This window comes from Phalacrocorax carbo, chromosome 10 (genome assembly GCF_963921805.1).
Source record: "Phalacrocorax carbo chromosome 10, bPhaCar2.1, whole genome shotgun sequence".
In the NCBI taxonomy this organism is placed as follows: domain Eukaryota; kingdom Metazoa; phylum Chordata; class Aves; order Suliformes; family Phalacrocoracidae; genus Phalacrocorax; species Phalacrocorax carbo.
The window spans coordinates 20,752,871-20,772,769 of NC_087522.1; the positions used below are offsets into that span (position 1 = coordinate 20,752,871).

Genomic DNA, 19,899 nt, shown 5'->3' on the forward strand with positions numbered 1-19,899 from the left:
GTAGGTACGTATGCACGCTTGAGTTTGTGTACCTTTGTATGTGTTTGGGTCTCTTTACTCCTTCTAGCAGAGCATTTTTACATGACAGTTTTTCTCTGTTCACCTGACTCTTCCTTTTCTCTTTTGTTACTACAAGCCACTGGATTCAAGTAAAGACTCGCCCCTGGTGACACTGTGTTATGGACTGTGCGTTCTAGGGCGGAGAGCATTGGGAACAGCTTCACATCATATGTCTAGGTAATAAAACGTTGTTGTAATCTTCCCTTCCTCAAAATCCCTCAGGGTTCCTAGGCTAGGTATTAGATGAGTACCTCTTCATAAAAGGAACAGGTATTTAATGTCATCTTTCCTTAAACTGAACAGTTATGCTATGTAACCTTTGTTATAACAAGCAGTGAAATATAACCAAAGAACAGCAAATAAGGGAGAACTTCAGTTACAGCATTTTGTTTTATCCAACTAATGCAAGATGAGAACACATCAGTGATAACTAATGAAAAAAACAAGAAATGGATAAGTTCTAAAAGTAAGCCCATTTCCTGCTCAACGAATGTGCCCTATATGGAAACAGGGGGAAGAACAGAACAGCTTCTTAAAATGAAGAACACACATGTCTCGATGGAATTTAGATCAGCCTGTTGTCATAAGTTTTACGGTTTAGCTGGCTCTGTGGCAAGTAGTTGTGTTTTTTGCAAATCTTCTTCAGCTCAACTCTGTCATGATATGGCAACCTCTTTCTCGTAGACTGACAGCCTCAACTTTAGAAAGCCAGTGTAAAATACAGTTGTATGTTTCAGGAAATCACAAGGTGGTGGTATAAAAAGAAATAGAGGCATATTCAGGTGTGGAAGCTATTGGTCAGCTGGGTGCCGACTGTAAAACCTGTTTTACCTCACTTTCACGGAAACTGTTGACTAATTCTTCTGAGTGCCAGCCAGTTGCCCCCTGAAGGTCTTGCAGATAGGCAGTTGCAGGAGTGATCAGAGCATATTTGATTTTTCACTCTTAAGTTACCTTAGTAAAAGTAAATGATGCCGTTAAGCATGAGGAGGTTGTCAAGATTTTTATTCTGTGCACAACTGAAGCTACGCGTCCTCCTTAACTGGTCCATTGTGGTGTTATATTCCCTGAAAAATTTCCTCTTTAAAAATCTTCAGAATAAAGTCAGGCATTCCTCACAGTGTTCCTGTTTACTTTAGTAAAAAGTCTATTGCATGTATGGCTTATTCATTCCCTGTTCAGTGCACATAGTTAGTCATTTAGTGTCCAAGCTTTGCTTACACACACATCTTTACTCATATATTCTCTTCTGCCTGACTTATCCTGTAAGTTGTCTTTATAGGGAAGAATTGTTGCCTTTCTGTACAGTCCAGTATTTTCTGTTCTTGTCAGTGATGATAATTGTAGATATGTTTGTATTCATGTTAATATTTGGGCTGTCTTCTTAATTTCCCCCGCTCCCAACAGTAATCTGGAATCCTTCTTGTACGGCCTGCATGCCCTATTTAAAGGTGACTTCCGTATATCTTCAATTAGAGATGAATGGATCTTTGCTGACATGGAATTGCTGAGGAAAGTAGTGGTTCCTGGAATACGGATGTCACTTAAGCTACATCAGGTGAGAGATTACACAGGAAGATATGTCCAGTTGTTTTTACTTCTGTGCCTTTGTTCCTTTAAAAATAAGGGGCTGGGAGACAGAAAAAAGAGGAAGGGGATGAAAGGTATGTAATAGTGATGGACAACTGAAAATGAGGGAGTATCATGTCTTTTGTTTTATTATAGCTTATCTGGAAGGTGATTATGGGGGAAAAGGGGATGCATTTTATGCTCAGAGCTTCAAAATTACATCAAATGTAGATAAGAGAACATGTCAAGCCCTGTTTCATATCCATATAGAGATAATTCCCTTATGAACAGCCTCTCTGATATTTTCCCTCCCTCTTCCCCTCCCCACATATATGTAACTGGCTTAAAAGGTTATAATTCAAAGCTGCACAGCCCTCTCCAGCTGTCCAATGGGAATTGTTTTTCTTGTTCTTTTTTCTTTGAAGTGTTGTAATAACAAACACTTTGCCATTACTTACTGATCCCATCAGTAAGGTTTCAGGTGAGAATAAGAAGGTTGCTCTTCAAATGCTGAAATTTGGGTCAGTTTCATGGTGAAGCAAGGCTGAAGATGAACATTCTCAAATTTTGTCCAGTGCATCTATTAACTAAGCTCAGCAAGTACGAGAAAGCATGTACTGAGTGATAATACTCTGTGAGGGAGGGGAAAAGTGTTGATACTGAGAACAGATTGCTTGAAATTCATAGTAAGAGGCAAATCTTAGTTGCACTTTTTAAATAAAAAATAAAGTTGGCTTCATTGCAGAGTCTAGAAGTCCCCCAAAGCTCGCAGTGATTGAATCAGCTCCATGTAACACAAACTCCCTGAATTTAGCAGAATGCTAAATTGCTAACAGATTGCTAATGCTCCTAAGTGTTAGGAGTACCTGTGGAATAATTACAAAATCATTGCTGAAACCAGCAGAAGTACCATTTCAACAATTCTGAAGTGTTCTCAGTATATTTGGGTTACTGTGCAGAATGGGCTTGAATTAAGTCAGAGAATGAAAAGTGTGAAAAATAAAAGTATCTCTAACAATAGAAGTAGTGTTTTCTGAACATTATTGCATTAATCTATAAAGAGTGATTTTATTCACTTGCAGTGCAATAGCATATTGAGACTTAAGCCAGTGCTGGGAATTTAGATATTAACCACTATCCTTTTAACCAGAAAATAATGTGATCTAATACTGAATTGACCTTGCGAATTTCGTGTTTTTATCTGACTGGCAGTATTCTAAGTTGTGTGATAGTATCTGATGCTGAAATAGTCTGTCATCAATTATTACTGTGAACTTTTTAGTAGAAAATACAGATAAACTTTATTGGTTGTCTTCCTATTGCTATTTTCATATAATACAGTCTCAATGAATAATCAGTGCTTTACTTAAGTGTATTCTGTAGTTGGAGGCTTGTGAACAAGCAAGAAGCTAAACCTAAAATGTTTCTGCAGGCAATATAAATAGATATAAATCTAGTGTGAAATTCAATTAGAAATTTAATTGAACCGATAACAGGCAGGTCCTTCCAATCATTGTGGTTTTAAGTTAAAATAGGAAGTGAACAGAACTAACCTGTTGGAAAAGAGGTCATCTTTAATAACATTCTTTTGTAGGTGTCTGATGTTTTAGATGCCTGACTTTCTGTAATGTACTTAGCCTTTCAAGAGTTTGAGGTGTGAAATGTTTCATTTTTATATGCAGTTACATCTGAAATATTAATCGTATCTTCTTGGAAACAGGATCACTTCACTTCTCCAGATGAATATGATGATCCTTCTGTCCTTTATGAAGCCATAACAACCCATGAAGAAAATCTAGTTATAGCACATGAAGGGGACCCTGCCTGGCGGAGTGCAGTTCTTTCCAATTCTCCCTCCCTCCTTGCTCTGCGTCACGTGATGGATGATGGCACCAATGAATATAAAATCATTATGCTGAATAAGCGCTATCTCAGTTTCAGGGTCATTAAGGTAAGCTTTGTGCACGTTCCACAATGTGACAGTATGTTATAGTTATTAAAATATACCACACCAAACTGCTGCTTCAAATCATTATTTTTTCATTACTGATCTGTCATTGCTAGGGCTGCTTCTTCTCATATAGTGGAAGTATTTAATCAGAAAATCAGTTGCTGACTTAAATATCTTATTTCTCAACCTATTCTTAGATTTGCTTTATTCTCACTGTTGCAGCCCATATCCATAAGTTCAGCCTTTTCAAGAAGTGAATATGAATGCTTGCAGTTCTGCAGTGCAGTATTAACATATGCTTCTGAAGGCCTAGGTGCAGCAAAGCCGTCTTCTCACACTCTCGTTGTCTCGCTTCCTGACACAGCCTTTCTACTTGGCTTCTATCTGTCAACTCTTGCAGGTGAATAAGGAGTGTGTGCGTGGCCTGTGGGCAGGACAACAACAAGAGCTTGTCTTCCTGCGTAATCGTAATCCAGAAAGAGGAAGCATCCAAAACGCAAAACAAGCTCTGAGGAACATGATCAACTCCTCTTGTGACCAGCCAATTGGATATCCAATCTACGTCTCGCCTTTGACTACTTCCTATTCAGATAGTCATGAACAGCTTAAGGAGATTCTCGGGGGAGCTATCAGCTTAGGAAACATCAGAAATTTCATAGTGTCTACGTGGCACAGGTGAGCTGAGGAAATGATTTCTCATTAGTACATGTTCACGCTCTCATATTCCATTAACTAGTCTCGTACATGCCCAACACTGCACAATTTATAATATTCAGTAGCACAAAAATAAATAAGCCTTGGCTTTTCTTTCAGGCACATCTGTACCATATGGCAACTGCTTTGGTACAGGATTAATCTTCAAGGCATATAAGTAATAAGCCACAGATGTAAATGACAGCTCAGAAAAAACAGGATGGGAAGTCTAGATGCAAGAACTACAGCTTCTCATGTCAGGTCTGATAATGAGAGACAATGCAACTTCTGTGTTGTTTTTTTCAGTACCATCACTTTTTTAGTCTATAATATCATCCTTACAGAATCAGGCCTATTTGGTAGGGTTCCTGTCTGGCAAACATTTAGCATGCAAGTGCCACTATTAATGTTGTTAGGGTATGCTCATACATAGTAACTCAAGCTTTAGCTGTTGTTCAAAATTCCATGAGTGCTTATAAATACACTGTATGTCAGAGCCAGAACAAGTAACTGGAGCGATAATGTAATCCTCCCTCTACATGACCCCTCAGTAACCCAGTACAAACTCTTGCTGTGCTGTGTTTTATAGGCCATGAGAACTTTTACTGCACTTCTTGCCCCTGATGACTGTGGCTCCAAAAGCAACAGTAGCAGCAGCATGTGGCACTCAGAAATGCGTGTCCCAATGCCAGGAGCTGGTGCCATAGTTAGAACAGTCCTGTAGCTGTTCTGATGGGCATATTTACACTTAAACATCTACAGCATGTTGAAGTAGAATGTGCTGCTTCACCACACAATATGCCACACTTAGTACAGCCTGTGGTGTTTGTCTCCTATCACCATCTCTGTGTCCAACACGTGGATAGAATAACAGGTGAAAGTATGACACAGAACAGTATTTGGATCCAAGCTGTGTATGCTTTGGGATTCTGGATCTGAGGGGCAACTAAAATTGGAAAGGAGTGCTCAATGTATTTGAGTGTGACAGAAAGAAATGAATAATGACAGTAGGAATTGAAGGGAGGAGGAATGTGCCATGTTTTTTGTGTCCATCTGAAATTTATTAATGCAAACAAATGTGGTGAAAAGCCTGTAGGTACACTAGGAGATGTTGGCTAGCCTACTGTTCAAAATCTGCATGAGAACTTGTGATTCAAATAATTGCAGTGTGTAGCTCAGACAACTGTGCATACGTTACTGATGGTAACAAGAGACCAGATATGGTAACAACTAAAAAAAACCCAACAAACAGTCTTTTCCTGCTCATCTGAATATACAAAGATTTTTTCAGTATAAAAATACATGACTGGTGTCTTAAGGAGCATAAATTTTACTAAACTGATACAAAATAACCAGGATCTTCTACCAGCATTTTATATTTACAATTTTATCACTTCATTGTACTTCAGAGGTGCCTTGATTTTTTCAAAAGCTATTTTATATGAGCCTCTGACTTATGATAAGTGGCTGTTCCTTGAATAGCTGTCATGAAGAAAAGTGCAATCTCTTAGAAGCAGGATTTATACTTGCAAACCATATTCTGAGAAAATAAAGTCAAGGTTTATCTGATTTTAGGGAACGCTGTCGATTGTACAGAGTAAAGCCTTTCGCTTTTCGTCATAAGGTATTAGAATCCTGATGATTAGAAGGCCTAACTTAATGTGTCAATTGCATTGTTTACAGACTAAGGAAAGGTTGTGGAGCTGGCTGCAATAGCGGTGGAAATATTGAAGATTCAGATGCTGGAGGTGGAGCTTCTTGCACAAGTAACAATGCAACTATTAATGAGTCACAGAGCAGCATGTCACAAGGAGGAGGGAATGCAACTACAGGGCAGGGACCTGGAGCAGTACAGCACCCTCCTGTTGCAGCTCATCCCACAACTCTTCCTGCAGCTCATCCACCAACTCATCCCTCCACTCTGGGTAAAGATAAAATAAAACAAAGCAAAAATTCTATACAAGTGCAATCCTATAGCCAGAACTAGCCTTTCAGCTCTTTGGATGAGACCTAAGTTAGAAGAAAAAGCAAACAAAAGTGACTTGATTATGTAGTGCTAACATCTGCTAGATTCATCTCAAACTACAGTGCTGTTTTATGCAATGCAGGTTTCCCAAACAGAACCCCTATTTGAGCAATAGGGTATAGTTGTGCTGGCAAAATAGATAAAATAACTTTTTATAACACATCTCTACAGAATGGCTCTCTTCTGTTTTATTGCCTGCAAATGCTAAGCTTGTCATTTTTTTGTTAATGTCTTTATATTTCTTATTTATACAGTGGAATGGATTTTCTACTTCTATAGTGTTTTAGCTGAATCCTATCCAAGAGTCCATAGTGATCTGTAGTTAGGGAGGTGGTAAACAGTAAAGCTGAGAAAAGGCTTTCCAAACACTGCCTTTTCTCACAAAGAATATAAAAGTGTATGTAATTGAACTTTTTTTTGTTACACAACTTAAGCAGGTCTGTCAGCTGTGGAGAGGTATCTACAAGTCCATAGTATAGGTAAAGCAATTACACTAATGCTCATAAGATAAAAAACAGGAATTGCAGTTTATGTGCATTAAACTTTTCTGAATTTGTTTAGAAAAAGGTTTTGCTCTAACAAATTTTCTGACTTAATCTTTGAACATCGTCAAGCATATTAAGAAAGAATATTTAGCATTTTGAAACATGGACATCTCTACCTGCCTTAATGCCTTAAGTATGGGAAACTTAAGTGTTAATATTAAGAGACAAGTTTCTAATGTGGGAATAGCAAGGCTAAAGCATTTTCCAAGCTACTTGTCTTGCAGCGGTTGTGAATTGAAGAGAGTGTGGAATTCCAAGATAAGATGAATGGAATGTATTCAAATGCTCTGCTATATGAAGTGCAACGGAGATCTGTAGTACAGCTGTTTCACAAGTTATTATTAGACCCATCAGTTTTGTATCTAAGTGCTAAAACATTTGTGTGTCGGAAAGCTAATGTGGGTGGGAGGCTTTATCAAACTCTCCTGATTCTGTATCTTTTACTTTTAGGCACCAGTCAGAGCTCTCACTCTGTGCAGTCAAGCCTTGTCAGACATTCCCCTGCCCGTGCCTCGGTAGCTAGCCATTCATCTTATTGCTATGGCAGTCGTCATTCATCTCTTCGCACATCCACAACAGGCTTTGTGCCTTGTCGTCGCTCTTCCACCAGTCAGATATCCCTTCGTAACCTCCCATCATCCATCCAGTCCCGCCTATCTATGGTGAACCAAATGGAACCTACTGGCCAGACTGGGGTCAGCGCACAGCATGGACTGCCCTCTTCTAGCAGCTCCAGCCAAAGCATCCCAGCCTGTAAACAGCATGCCCTTGTGGGCTTTCTAGGGACAGAAGGAGGGAGTAATGCAACTGAAACTCAGTCAGGCGGTAATGCAAGCCCTGCAAATCAAATGCAAGCCAAAAAGGATGACGTTATTTACAGAATCCAGGTGAATAGTCCAGAAGAACAAGTTAACCTATGCTTCCACATGCTTTTGTTAGTGTTACCTTGTATGTTGTTGAAATCACTGCTTTTGTATACTGAAACATTCCAGACTCTGTATGTATTTAACTATTGTGCAGTCATATCTCGAGAACTGATATGAGGAGAAGGTTTTCTGGACAACCAGCCTTCCTGCCTGCTTAGACATCTCTGTTTACATTACTTCTATGTTTTGCTGTAGTGCATCTTTGAGAATGCAGGCTGAACTCGGTTCCACTTCACACTTAGTTTGCCTTTATTCACTACAACATGTAAAGCTAAACAGCTTCATTTGCAGGACAGGAAGCAACTAGCTTTCTTCTCATAAACTAAGTAGATTTTCCACAAAAGTTTAAAAATACTCACTTTCATATATATTTATTCTTTGGTTATTGCCCCAAGTCTGGGTTTACTGCATAGCAAACAGTACACCATTGACTAAGTTAATGATGGCAGCCTTACTCATTTTGTGAAAATCCAGAAATCTGTATTCTTGCTTGTTAGCCCCACATACATGTTTGCTAGTATATTAGTGGGAAATGTCAAGAAGTATATTTAATAGGTTAGATCATAACAAAGGTGATTTCGTTGTTGGTATCACTTCAGTGTAGAGTAATTCTTAGTAAACTGCATCATAGTGGGCAAAGTTAACAAATTAATTATACAGGTCTGTCCTTGGTAGCTTTTGTTTGAAGGCAAGGGCCCTTTTATGAAACTGCTTAATTACTCTGGTGAGGAGTCTACAGGCGAAGTTGACATGTGTCCTTGGATAGTGGACATCATGCGGTTCTCTCTGTCCTTAAATAGGAAGAAGTTCTCAGGAGTTTTCTCCTGCTACCCCCCATGGAAAGGCCGGCTTATTTCAAAACACGGTGTGGGTGTCAACTAACCATACTAGTAGATAAATAGTTCTTCAGCCAAACAGTAAATTCTCTGAGACCATGTTTCTTAAGATATTCTGAAAGAAGTGATGAGCCAGTTTTAACAGCTCATCACTTAACTCTTCCCTGCTACTGGACCATGTGCTGCCAATGCTTATGCTACCCTGCCATGAGCCAGTGTAACTAAAAGAAGGGGTGGGAAAGAAAACCAGCAGTGAAGTGGTATATTGTCAGCTGTGTCTGAAACCACAGCCTGATTTCCAATTTCTGTGCTGCTCAGGGTTTTTCTGAGCCTGAGGCTAGGGTTTCCAACACTGAAATTATACAGAAATGGATTTCTATGGGTTAAAGTCAGTTCTCTGGAAGTATGCAAAAGGTTTATCTGTTTTTTCAATTTTGACTGAACTAACAGTCAAAACTCAATTCCTACTTATAGTTAATGGATCCCAGTCAAGTACTGGAAGGGATCAACGTGTCAAAAAGGAAAGAGCTGCAGTGGCCAGATGAGGTGATACGGCTAAAAGCTGGAAGAAACAGCTGGAAAGACTGGAGTCCTCAGGAAGGCATGGAAGGCCATGTAAGTTTTGCTTTGAAGTTGACAAGCTAATTTTTAAAAAGGCAGTGTTTTGATCTGATGGCAGTCTGCCTAGATGTCAAGGCCAAAGATATACGTAGTAGTAATTTGGATCAGCAGCTGTCCTCTTAAGTCACTGTTGCTGGAAGAGCAAGTCTAGAATCCTAATCTGAAGCAGAAGGATATTTCTGCAGCTGTATCCAAAAGATGCAGGATGGTGATTCAAATGTTGTCAACCACCTCTCCTTCCTTGCCTTCTTCCAGCTCTTGTAAAGAGCTCTCAGGCAATGCGCTCATTCATCCAGCCGTCGTTTTCCTTTCCTTAAACTGTCAGTCATTGAGCAAATACAGAAGGTCAATTTACCAATGAGCCCTTAATTGAATGGTTAACAGTATTTGTTTTTAAATTAATCTGATGAAAATAGAGCCAAGTAAGATTGTCTTTAGATGTCCCTTTATTATATAATAGCTACCTGATAGGCGTTTACTCTCCTTTAAGAAGGAAATCTGCTGTAACTAAAACTTGCGAAAGCCTGTGACTTGCAGCTACATCTCCCTTTCCCTAGGGGTCTTATATCTGCATTTTATAAAAATTCACTGCATGAGTTAGAAAACCTATCTCCCAATTTAGACACTGTTTAGGAGGGGAGGGAAAAAAACCCCAGTTTTATCTTTCAGGCTTTTTGGGTTTTACTGAGGCAAACTTTTTTTTTTAGACCTTTGTCTATAAAGATGCTCCAGTGAGTATTCTTTCAGTGATAAATAGTAAAAGGCAAGAGTCACTGACATTGTGTCTGCACTGGTACATCAGTACAACTGTATTTTCATTTGGAATATGTCAGTTCTGACAGTTCATAAGAATTTGCTTTGATTGCCTGCCTGCCTCAATTGGAGGCATTATTTATAAATTGGATATAGGGGCTGGATTTTGCTGTCTGAAAGTCCACATCCACATCACTGTGGACGTTTGTGCAAACTTCAGGTAAGAAATGGCAATATGCTGATAACATACCTCGATGGTGTATGTATGTGAAGGAAGAGCCCTGGAAATAAATTCCTTCCATTAGTAGTTCTCATAGTTGACGGTCCACTTTTAAGATAGTAGAGTTACCTTGTAGGTAACACCTAGGAGTAGAATGCTGTTGTAAGCATTCATAGTTATGTTGGGTTTAGACATTGTACTTGGAATTTCCTTGTTAGCTGTTGCAGATCAAGAATGTCGTAAAGATGGTGAATGTAAAGGGTTATATCGAAATATGTCCTGTTGCCTGGTATCATTGAACAGATTTTTTTCAGGAGTTTGAGAGTGTGTTTTGCAAATTGCAGCATGCTGACATGTTCAGTGATTGAAGTTACAGAAAGATTAATACAAGAGGATTTGAAGGTCAGAGTAAGCCACTGTTCTGAACACTTCTCATCTATTTTTGGTGCAGCATACTGGCAGGTTTTTTTAGAAAAGCGTCTTTTAACCTAAGAAGAAAGGGGGAAGCACCAGATTATCCTGTGTGTGATTAGGAGGAGAAGATTTAACTTGATGACATAGTTTCCACTGCCTGTGGTTAAACATACTAGTATCAGTAAAGCCGTTAGCTCTTAGGACAGTTTCTGATCCTGTGGCTGTGGTCTTTTCTGCAAACAGACAGAAATGATTCTTACCTGCTGAGATGCTGTTTATCAAGCAGTTAGCAGCCAAAGCCTTGTGACAGTGCTCTTGGTATGAAGTTCAGCAGTAGGTTGTTTAAAATTCCTACATAGAAAAAAAATTTTTTCCTAACTTTGCTTTCTATTTTGCTGACTATACAGTACAGTATTTATATTATACAAGACATTATATAATCATAGAATGTCCTGAGTTGGAGGGGACTCGCAAGGATCATCGAGTCCAACTCCTGTCCCTGCACAGGACAACCCCAAAATTTCACACCATGTGTCTGAGGGCATTGTCCAAGTGCTTCTTGAATATTGTCAGGCTTGGCATCAAAATTTAGCAATCCTCTTTGTATTGTAGCTACTTTTTCCAGGACTTTGAGATTAACTTACACTCTGCATTTTTTCCGTAATACCTGACATTGGCAGGCGGAAGGACCCTTCCCCCCTACCCCAAGATTCTTATCACCTCTTGACTATCTACTGATACCATTTTGTGTGTTATAGGTCATTTATGGGTGTCAAATAAACACCAGTCATGATAGAAGAGATGGTAGAACTAAGCTGAGGGCGGGGAGGAAGGATGGGGATGGTTGCAGTGAGTTATTAATCTATGTTCAACTCTTGCATATACACAATTTTTAAGGAGCCACAATACCGATGCCTTTGGAGTCAGCCCATAGCTATCTCAAAGGCACCAGCTTTAAACTGGACAACAAGGATTTAGTACTTGGACTTTCTATGGAGCTGGCAATACTTAAAACCATGTTATTGGAGTATCCTTGTGGTTCCTTTGGGGCACCCAGAAGTTAAGGGTGTAATTTTATGGAGGCAGGGTTATACAAGGGCCTGTATGGGAAAGGGACATTCTGATGGTCAATATCAGGTGGATCCTCAGAAGCAGCAGATCAAAGTACCTGAATTCTGTACTTCCATACTGTAATTCCATACTGCCTTGGAACTACAGTAGTTTGTGGCACTGTTTCTGAAACCCCTCTGCTTTGTAACATTTTTTTCATTTTAAATTATCTTTGACTAATTTAATTTAAAAGATTGTATTCACAGTGAGTAGGGAGCAGAATTAGGGCAAGGGATTTGACTTGGAGACAGTAGTTTACACCTAACTCCTAATAAACTACAGTTCTGTGCTATTATGTGCTGCACAACAGAGGCACTTTAAGCCTATTTCAGCTAGAGCATCAAAATATCCCAAATCTATATATGTACATTTTTTTCAATTGTTACTAACTCTGCATGAGCTGTTTGGTTCTGATTTGGGTCAAGTTGTTTGCTCCTGCTGGCTGTTCTCAGGTAAGCTGTAGATTTCCAGCAAAACTGATGAGCAGCTTATCTGTGTCTGAAAAGAGCTGTCACTGAAAACTGAGCAACTAAGTCCACATAGCACTTACATTATTGCTCCTTTTAACCTTTAAAGGTCTTGAATTATCAGCCACAACTTTGATATGGCAGCTGTCCCTATGGAACTTATGTTTTATTACACGGGTTGGTTTGTTTTGTTTTTCTTCCCCCCTCAGGTGATTCACCGCTGGGTGCCTTGCAGCAGAGATCCAAGTAGTCGGTCCCATATAGATAAAACCATCCTGCTGGTCCAAATCGAAGATAAATATGTTGCTGTTGTTGAAACTGGAGTCCTTGAACTTGGGGCTGAAGTGTAAATCTCTGAGACTGAAACTTCCCCTTCTCTAGTGGTTCAGAAGAGAGAAGGGTCCAGAAGAAGCAGCTCCCAGGACATGAAACTTCGGTCCAGTTGTAGGAAAGGACTGGAAACACGGATTTGTCTAAGTCACTTTCCCCAAATAAACAAGTGTAACAAATTTTTTAAGTTGTTAGCTGCTGAAGAAACATTTGCATGAAGGATAGATTTGTTGAGACATATCTTTTTGTTTATAAATTTTGTTCATGCATTGCGTAATGCTTTAAATCAACAAATTTTTCAGTTCTAAGATCAGAGCACCTCATATTTTTCTAATTGTTTTGCCAAAAATTGCCATGTCTTGTCACAGAGTGCGTGGAATTCATCCACCTTATTTTAAAGAAATTGACTACAAACCTTCAGTTTGGTGAAACAGTATAAGGGTTTCAGGTGTGGCAAGAAGAGACTGAACAGATGTATAGATTCTTATTCCTTATGAGCTAAACAGTAATGAGAACTGCACTAATTTTTTACAGCAATGCACTAAAAACAACCCTGAGATTGCTGAGAACATTTATTTATATATAAATATAAGTATATAAAATACCATTATTTAAATTGCCTTTGGGATTAATCCCCTCCCTCTCCATGTACATGTTGATGGTAAGGGCTGTGCCATGGGTTTGGTTCTATGTTCTGTATTTCATACAAGTGCATTTGCTGCATCCTCTTCACAATAAATGGTAAAATAACAAATACATAGAAAAGCACCTGAGTATCCCTGTACTACATCAGACTCTATTGTGGTGGCAGTGGTACTTCAAATCTGTATAACACGTCTAGCTTTAAAGTGGACCCCAATACGCTACCTTTCATCTGTCCTCCCTCCACTAGCCATGGCTACTTTGCTTCTTTACACCCAGAGCTGGCTATGCTGTTTCATTGGCTCTTCTCTGACAGAGACAGTTGTGTGAGTTTTGTTAGGGGGAGGTGCAGGTCCGTGGTTACTTCATGGATGCTTGAAGGTTTTTTTGATTCCACCCAATTTAAAAGCAACAACAAAAACCCCCCAAAAAAACCAAAACTAAAAAACTTGACTTCACCCTTTAAAGAGCTTTTATAGAAGGCACAGCCCTAAACTTTTATCACTTTTACCACCTTGCCTTTTCTTTCCCTTTAGTCTTCATTCTTTTCTATGACTTGAATTTTATTTTCTGTGATTATATATTCTATGTAAGTGTAATTTGAGTATTTATAACTGTGAAGTTGAATTATTCATGTGTTACATATCCTAGGTTTTATTGTATTTTTTTTAAAAGTGTGTATTCAGGGAAACAAGTAACTCAGAACTATCGTGGGAGTGTGAGAGGGAAACTGGTTTGTTCTTGACTTGCAGTTCCTATGACTCACTTCTCTTAATCCGTAAGAAAACATGTACCTGTTGTGATTGTTTCCTGTTTCTGACCTGTAATTACATAGGACTCTGTAGGGAAACTGCACACAGTCCTAGCTTTTGGGAGCAGCCATCTTCTTCCCAGTCGCCTCCGCTTCTCTATATGTAACGTAACCAGAAGAGGCTTCTGATATACTACAGAGGTTATTGTATTTCTCTGACATCAGGGAAACCTTGTCCGTTACGTACCTAATATAAGAGTGAAATTATATGGGTTGAGAAAAAAAAAACACCAAAACAAAGGAAGAAACAGCTGCCTAAGAAATATTGGTATTCCAACTCAAGTCACTGTATGCCATCTAGCCATGAAAGGGTAAGTCTGTGTGCCTGGTAGCTAGTCAATTCTAGATGCTGTTCCCAGTGAACTATACTGGGATCTTGCTTACATCATATACTATGCAAACTTGTACTCCAAGTACTGTGCATCTTACAGTTGCATATTACTATTTGGTTTATGCATAAGCAGTCCCATTTAATCTTGGTATAAATGCACAGTTCTGGATCTGCTACCACTGAAATAATTTTGCTGTTCCATGCAGTTTATCATATGTGCATTTTATAGTGTAGTTGAATTCATCTCCTGCCTATCTGAAAATGCAGTACAGTAGTTGAACCTTCTTCAGCAGTCTGGTAATGTTGCTGTCAGGAATGAAGAAAATGTGCAAGTTTTGAAGGTGTTTTAGTTAAGGTTTTATTCTGTATCCTTCCCTTCAGTTAATTACAGTGTCTCCTGTATCACTAGGAATATTGCTTCATTTTAGAAAGAGGAATTTGTTTGAAAATAGGCCCCCATTTGATATTAGTTGCACGGGGTTTTTTTCTATACTGAAGTCTTGACATAAACAAATGACTGAAAAACAAAAGATACAGGTTTTTGGGGGTTGAGTTTTGGTTTTGGTTGGGTTTTTGTGTTAGTTGGTTTTTTGAGTGGGTTTTTTTGTCTTTTTCTCCAAAACTTGACTGAAGCAACTTTCAGTATGTTAACCCTGGCTCTGAACAATCTCTTTCACTCTCTTCAGGGCAAGATAATGAAAATGTCCATTGCTGGTAACAGGCATGGTAGGAATTAATGGCTTGTTAACATAAAAAATTCTAGAGAATATGTAATTGCCTGGAATTAGATCAGCAAACAGCAGATGGGGAAAAGAAAGGCTTTCTTTAAGGAGCAAAGATAATTGATGGATCTCTCTATTTCTTAAGGCTTTTGGTGTGTTGCCTTCAGGAGATGGATTGTAAGATTCATATATGATTTTATGTTGGTTTGTGCAAAGTTTATCTTGGTTTTCACTGTGCAAATGACAAAACCATGTTTGTTTTCTTGTAAGTCTCCACAGGATAGATCTGTCCATGGAAACCTCTGTTCCAGATGGAGATAATGTCATCTTTTGTTTTCTTTTCTTTGGCCTTTGTCTTGAAGCGTAATATTTTTCTCCTGTTGTATGGAAAAGATGGGTATTTTCAAATTAGTTCTGTCAGTCCAGATGGAGCTCAGCATAGAGCAGATTTTTTTTTTAATCTTTAATGAAAACCTGTGATAGATTAGTGTTTTAACTCTGTCCACTTGCCATAAGAACATTCCAGTTGAGTCCTGTTGTTTTAGCTTCCAGGTAGATCCCAATCTATTTTGTTTCTCTTGGATTGCTTTAATGGTGGTATCTATGTGTACATACTTCGGACTTACTGCTCCCTAAAACAAATACTCAATTACAGAAAAGTGCTTGAAAACCCCAATAATCAGATTGCATTCATTAGTAAAAATGGTTACTACTTAATTTTTTAAACCTCTTCCCGTTTCACCTCCCTGTGAAATCTTTTTAAATGTTCTGATTAAAACAAACAAAACCCTAAAACATGTATGTGACACCACTGATGACGCTTAGACTTCCGTGCCACGTGCACTATGTGATACTTGTGCTGAATTCTGGAGATCTCTCTCGTGATTTGGCGTTTATGAAATTATTTCAGAGTTTGAGGGAGAGCAAGGGGGAAGATGATGATTTATTTATTAAGTTAATTCCATGTAGGCTGAATGGTCCTACAGCTGCTTTGCTTGGGGACATTTGGCATCTTTGAGTGGTGACCTCAATTCTCTGGTCAGCTGTGTCGTTCATCACCAGGCATTCCTTACCCCATGTTCACAACCCCTTTGGGAACTGAAGAACTCTGATGAGAAGCTTAGGTGATGACTGGTGAGGTGAAAGATGAAGACTTGTGGCACAGGTCCATGCCCTTGGCTTTTGGTACGTGGCCATAAAGCTTGGTCTGGAGTAGGGTGTGAGGGGCAAGAGGGGGGAAGAGATGCCTTACAATTGGATTCAGCTTCAGATTGTTTCTCTGATAATGCACGTGCCACCACACGACCTAGGAGCGCAGATACAAAGACACCGCTTTAAAGGTCTTTCTCCATTATGGAACTCTCCATTTGCAAAATGGAGCAGGGTAGGTTGCATTTCTTACCACTGATGACATTACTCAAATATTATTCTACTTATATTGGATTTGGGGTTATACCGCCACAGGTTTTATGTACGTAATTTCATTAAGGGATTTTATACCTATTATATAGGCATCTATTCTTTTCTTGTCTGGCTTGCTATTTGATAATCTAATGCAGTACATTCAGCGGCACTGGACTCTTTCAGAAATTATACTGGTAATTACTGGTGCCTTAGTAAAGAAGTGGGTACAAAACACCTTGGTGGAAAGTAAAGCATGTGGCTTGTTTCATCCCAGCATGATACGCATATTTCCAAAAAGGTGATTAAGATGGCTGCTCCAAAAGATTTGGGGAGTATACATGCATCACTCAGTCACAAACATCTGAATATGAGCAATTTTTATGACTTCTGGTATGTACAGTTTGAACAGATAATCCCAGTACACTAGTCCACAACGCTGAAAGGTGGCGATCAAGTAGCCGGATATATTGACTTATTACACAGGCGCCCCCAAAAGCTTGACAAAAAGCTGCTGGTTAGGAAATGGAGGGAGAGGGGAGTAGGGCACAAATGAGAGGATGGCTTTCGTTTCTAATGGACAATGAAAATATATATTGCCTCTACCAGCAAATGGATACCTTGCCAGGGATAGGGATATATGTACCTGCGTGTCTGTGAGTGTGTATGTGTCTGCGTGTGTTACTGGAAACAGCCTGTAAATATTGTAGCTGTTCAAAATGGAAAAGGCAGAGTTTTTTGCAACATGTTGCAGCAAAAGGACAGTATTGACAGTGGAGAAACACTGAGAAATAAAAAAACCTTTTTTCACTTGTTGTCATTTATTGCACTATTACATTCTCTTAAGATGTAATTCTCACAAATTCCCTGTAATGACTATTTTAAGTTTACTCAAATCACCCTTTAATGAAGGATTCTTATTTTAAAATTATTTCTCTTTTGTAGCTGTAGCAGTAGAAGGAACCTCAGCTACTCTTGCTGCCAGCATCATACCTGTTTTCATGCTTTTACATAAATGAGTGCCATGTGCCCTCTCTTCTACAGTTAAAATGTTTTTCTCTTCTCTCTGAATCTTTTTTCAAAGCCCAGAACATTATCACACTGTCTTGATGCTTTGTAATTTTTCTGTTCTTCATACTTCCCAGGGCAACATTGTACCTAGTGTGGTTTAATCAGTGATTTCTAACTTTTTGCCATCCTCGATGGCAGAACACAGCACTGTGCGAAGTCCTCATCAATGCTGCACTTCCATGAAGCACTTGTTGATACAGTGATAGTAAGTTAAAAATACTCAGCTGCTGTCTGTACGCTGTCTCGAATTTCTTCGAGCTAGTACAGAACTACAACGTCGCCTTGCCCCTCTGAGTTAGAAGTTAATTTTTCCAACATAAAAATGGGGGTGATTTATTCACTGGGCAGCTCTGGGTGTTTCAAACTAAAGATTGCATTTTTCCTTCGTTTAGAAAATCAAAACATTATCCGTCTATGGGGGCTTGCCTAGCACAGGCAAACAGAAGCAAGGTGACTTGACCAACAGCCGCTTCAGGCCTTAATTTACAAAGGTACAAATACAACAAGTGTTCTTAAGGAAAAACAAGTCATTTTTAATAAAATTGAGTCAGTCTTATTGGAAAGGTTGAAAGGTCTGTAACTGCTGGGCTTACGAAAGGCAGCTGAGGTTCCAGCTCTGTGTTTAACAGTGACGGAATCAAAAAAGGACAGGAGCAGTGCTTCCGGCGTGATTTAGGGGCTGCACAGGAGATGATGGACTTATGCTGGAGCCCACTGTTCCTTGCTGTTGGTGTCAGCCTAAGGACTGCAACTGGTGAAAACTGGAGCCCCAGTTCGTGGTTGGAGTCTACTGGTTTAGTTTTGCCTGGGTGGAATCTAATTCACGTGCTCCCAGACTGCACATCCGTATGAGCCAGAGTCTGGGAACTGGGAGCAGGACCTTTGCTTCAAAAGCAAAGTCACACCTAGTCTGTGCGAGCATCTCGCGATCGCCCCGCTGCCCTGTGATGCCAAAGATGATCCTGTGTCGTGTTTTCAGTCAGCCTTCCTCTGAGAAATAATTCCTGCGGAGAAAGATGATAGTTGGGTTCCAGCAGAACGTTGCCGCGCTGAGGGAGTCTTTTTCCTTCTGGCTGGATGAGCTTAAATGGCGCTTGCTCTGACTCTTCAGAACGTGGTTTGGGTTTTTTTTCCCTAGATACTGGTGCAGAGCGCCTCGTCGTATGGCAGCTCTAACCGCATACACTGCCAATGATGCAGGGTGCCAAAGTGCTTTTGGTGGAAACTCGAGTCACTTAAGAAATTAGCTTCCACAGTTAAATGGCTTGTGTGAGAGGTCTGCTTTAACTTCTTCCTGGTGGTTCGGCCTTCTGGCCTTTGCTGTGTAGGCAGAAAAACCACCACGTTACGCTGTGCCTGTAAACAAGGGAAAATGTTGGATGGACGGATGGATGTTTTGGCTCAGCGTTTTGGTTCCTATTCAGCTCCCTTTTCTGCTTTTTCAGTTACAAAAGTATAAAGTCATGTTATTTTGGGCCTTCTTCAGTCTATCAAAAAAGTGGTGAGAGATCAGCTGTGTCAGAAGCAACTCTGAAAAGGACAGAGGTGCGGACCAGCAGCTCTCAGTGCTAGTTACTCACTAAAGCTGGTAAGTGAGCATGCCCCACGCGCTACGAATGTGAAGCTCTAAAGATATTTAGAAGCGAGAAAAAAAAATAAAAATACAATTTTGAGTCCTAGAGCACTGAAGAGAGAAATGGTCACCCTCTGAGGCAGGTTCTACCTCACATCTCGGTAGTGGCTTTGTGTGGTGGCTGACGGGGGCGGTGGCAGCTGGGACGGGCGGGGCGGGGCGCGGCGCTTCGGCCCCGCGGCTGCTCCCGCCGCCCGCGGCCCGGGGGAGCCCGGGGGGAGCCCGGGGGGAGCCCCGCTGCCGGCAGGTGGCGGCAGGAGCCCGCCGCTGCTCGCCCGGGGCCGCCCCGGCGGCCGGAGGGGACTCGGGCTCCGCTGCGGCCGGGCAAAGCCCCGCTCCGCGCCGGGCCCCCGCGCTTTTAACCGGGGGCGAAGGGCGGCCTTCACGGGAGGGAGCGGGCAAGCAGGGGGCTCGGGGCAGCCTTCTTGATGCCCGCCATCCCCAGCGCTTGCAAACCTCTGCCGCGGAGGACTCGCTGGAAGACAATGCCCGTGATTGCAGAGAGCTCGCTTTTAAATCCCCACCTGGCTTTCTGCTTGCTCATCTGTTCTAGCGAGCCTTTGGGGTTGGTTTTCTTTTTAAAAATGCCATTTTAATCTCTATGCCCTACCAAAGCATCCAGATGTTTCTGCTAAGCTAAGCAGCAAAGCCCGTAGCGGCGTTCGCACACAATAGGTTGGTGCTGAGCTGCCCCGTTAATCCTGCGTGGAGAGGACCTGCAGTCCTTCCCTGCAGGACTGGGCTCTCCGGCCCGAAAAGCCCCCGCT

The 19,899-nt window shown here is 40.5% G+C and overlaps 1 protein-coding gene across 9 annotated transcripts in view; it reads left to right on the forward strand.

The window, feature by feature from the left end:
* PCNX1 (pecanex 1) overlaps positions 1 to 17,238 on the forward strand; it is a 91,856-nt gene extending 74,618 nt beyond the window's left edge. For all 9 annotated transcript variants that reach the window (XM_064462364.1, XM_064462367.1, XM_064462369.1 and 6 more), the window contains 8 exons: positions 137 to 237; positions 1,468 to 1,618; positions 3,350 to 3,580; positions 3,981 to 4,255; positions 5,957 to 6,198; positions 7,295 to 7,731; positions 9,081 to 9,221; positions 12,401 to 17,238. In XM_064462364.1, coding sequence (XP_064318434.1) covers positions 137 to 237; positions 1,468 to 1,618; positions 3,350 to 3,580; positions 3,981 to 4,255; positions 5,957 to 6,198; positions 7,295 to 7,731; positions 9,081 to 9,221; positions 12,401 to 12,541 — 1,719 coding nt within the window. In that variant the 3' untranslated portion in view covers positions 12,542 to 17,238. The remainder of the gene's footprint in view (positions 1 to 136; positions 238 to 1,467; positions 1,619 to 3,349; positions 3,581 to 3,980; positions 4,256 to 5,956; positions 6,199 to 7,294; positions 7,732 to 9,080; positions 9,222 to 12,400) is intronic.
* The last annotated feature ends 2,661 nt before the right edge of the window (positions 17,239 to 19,899 follow it).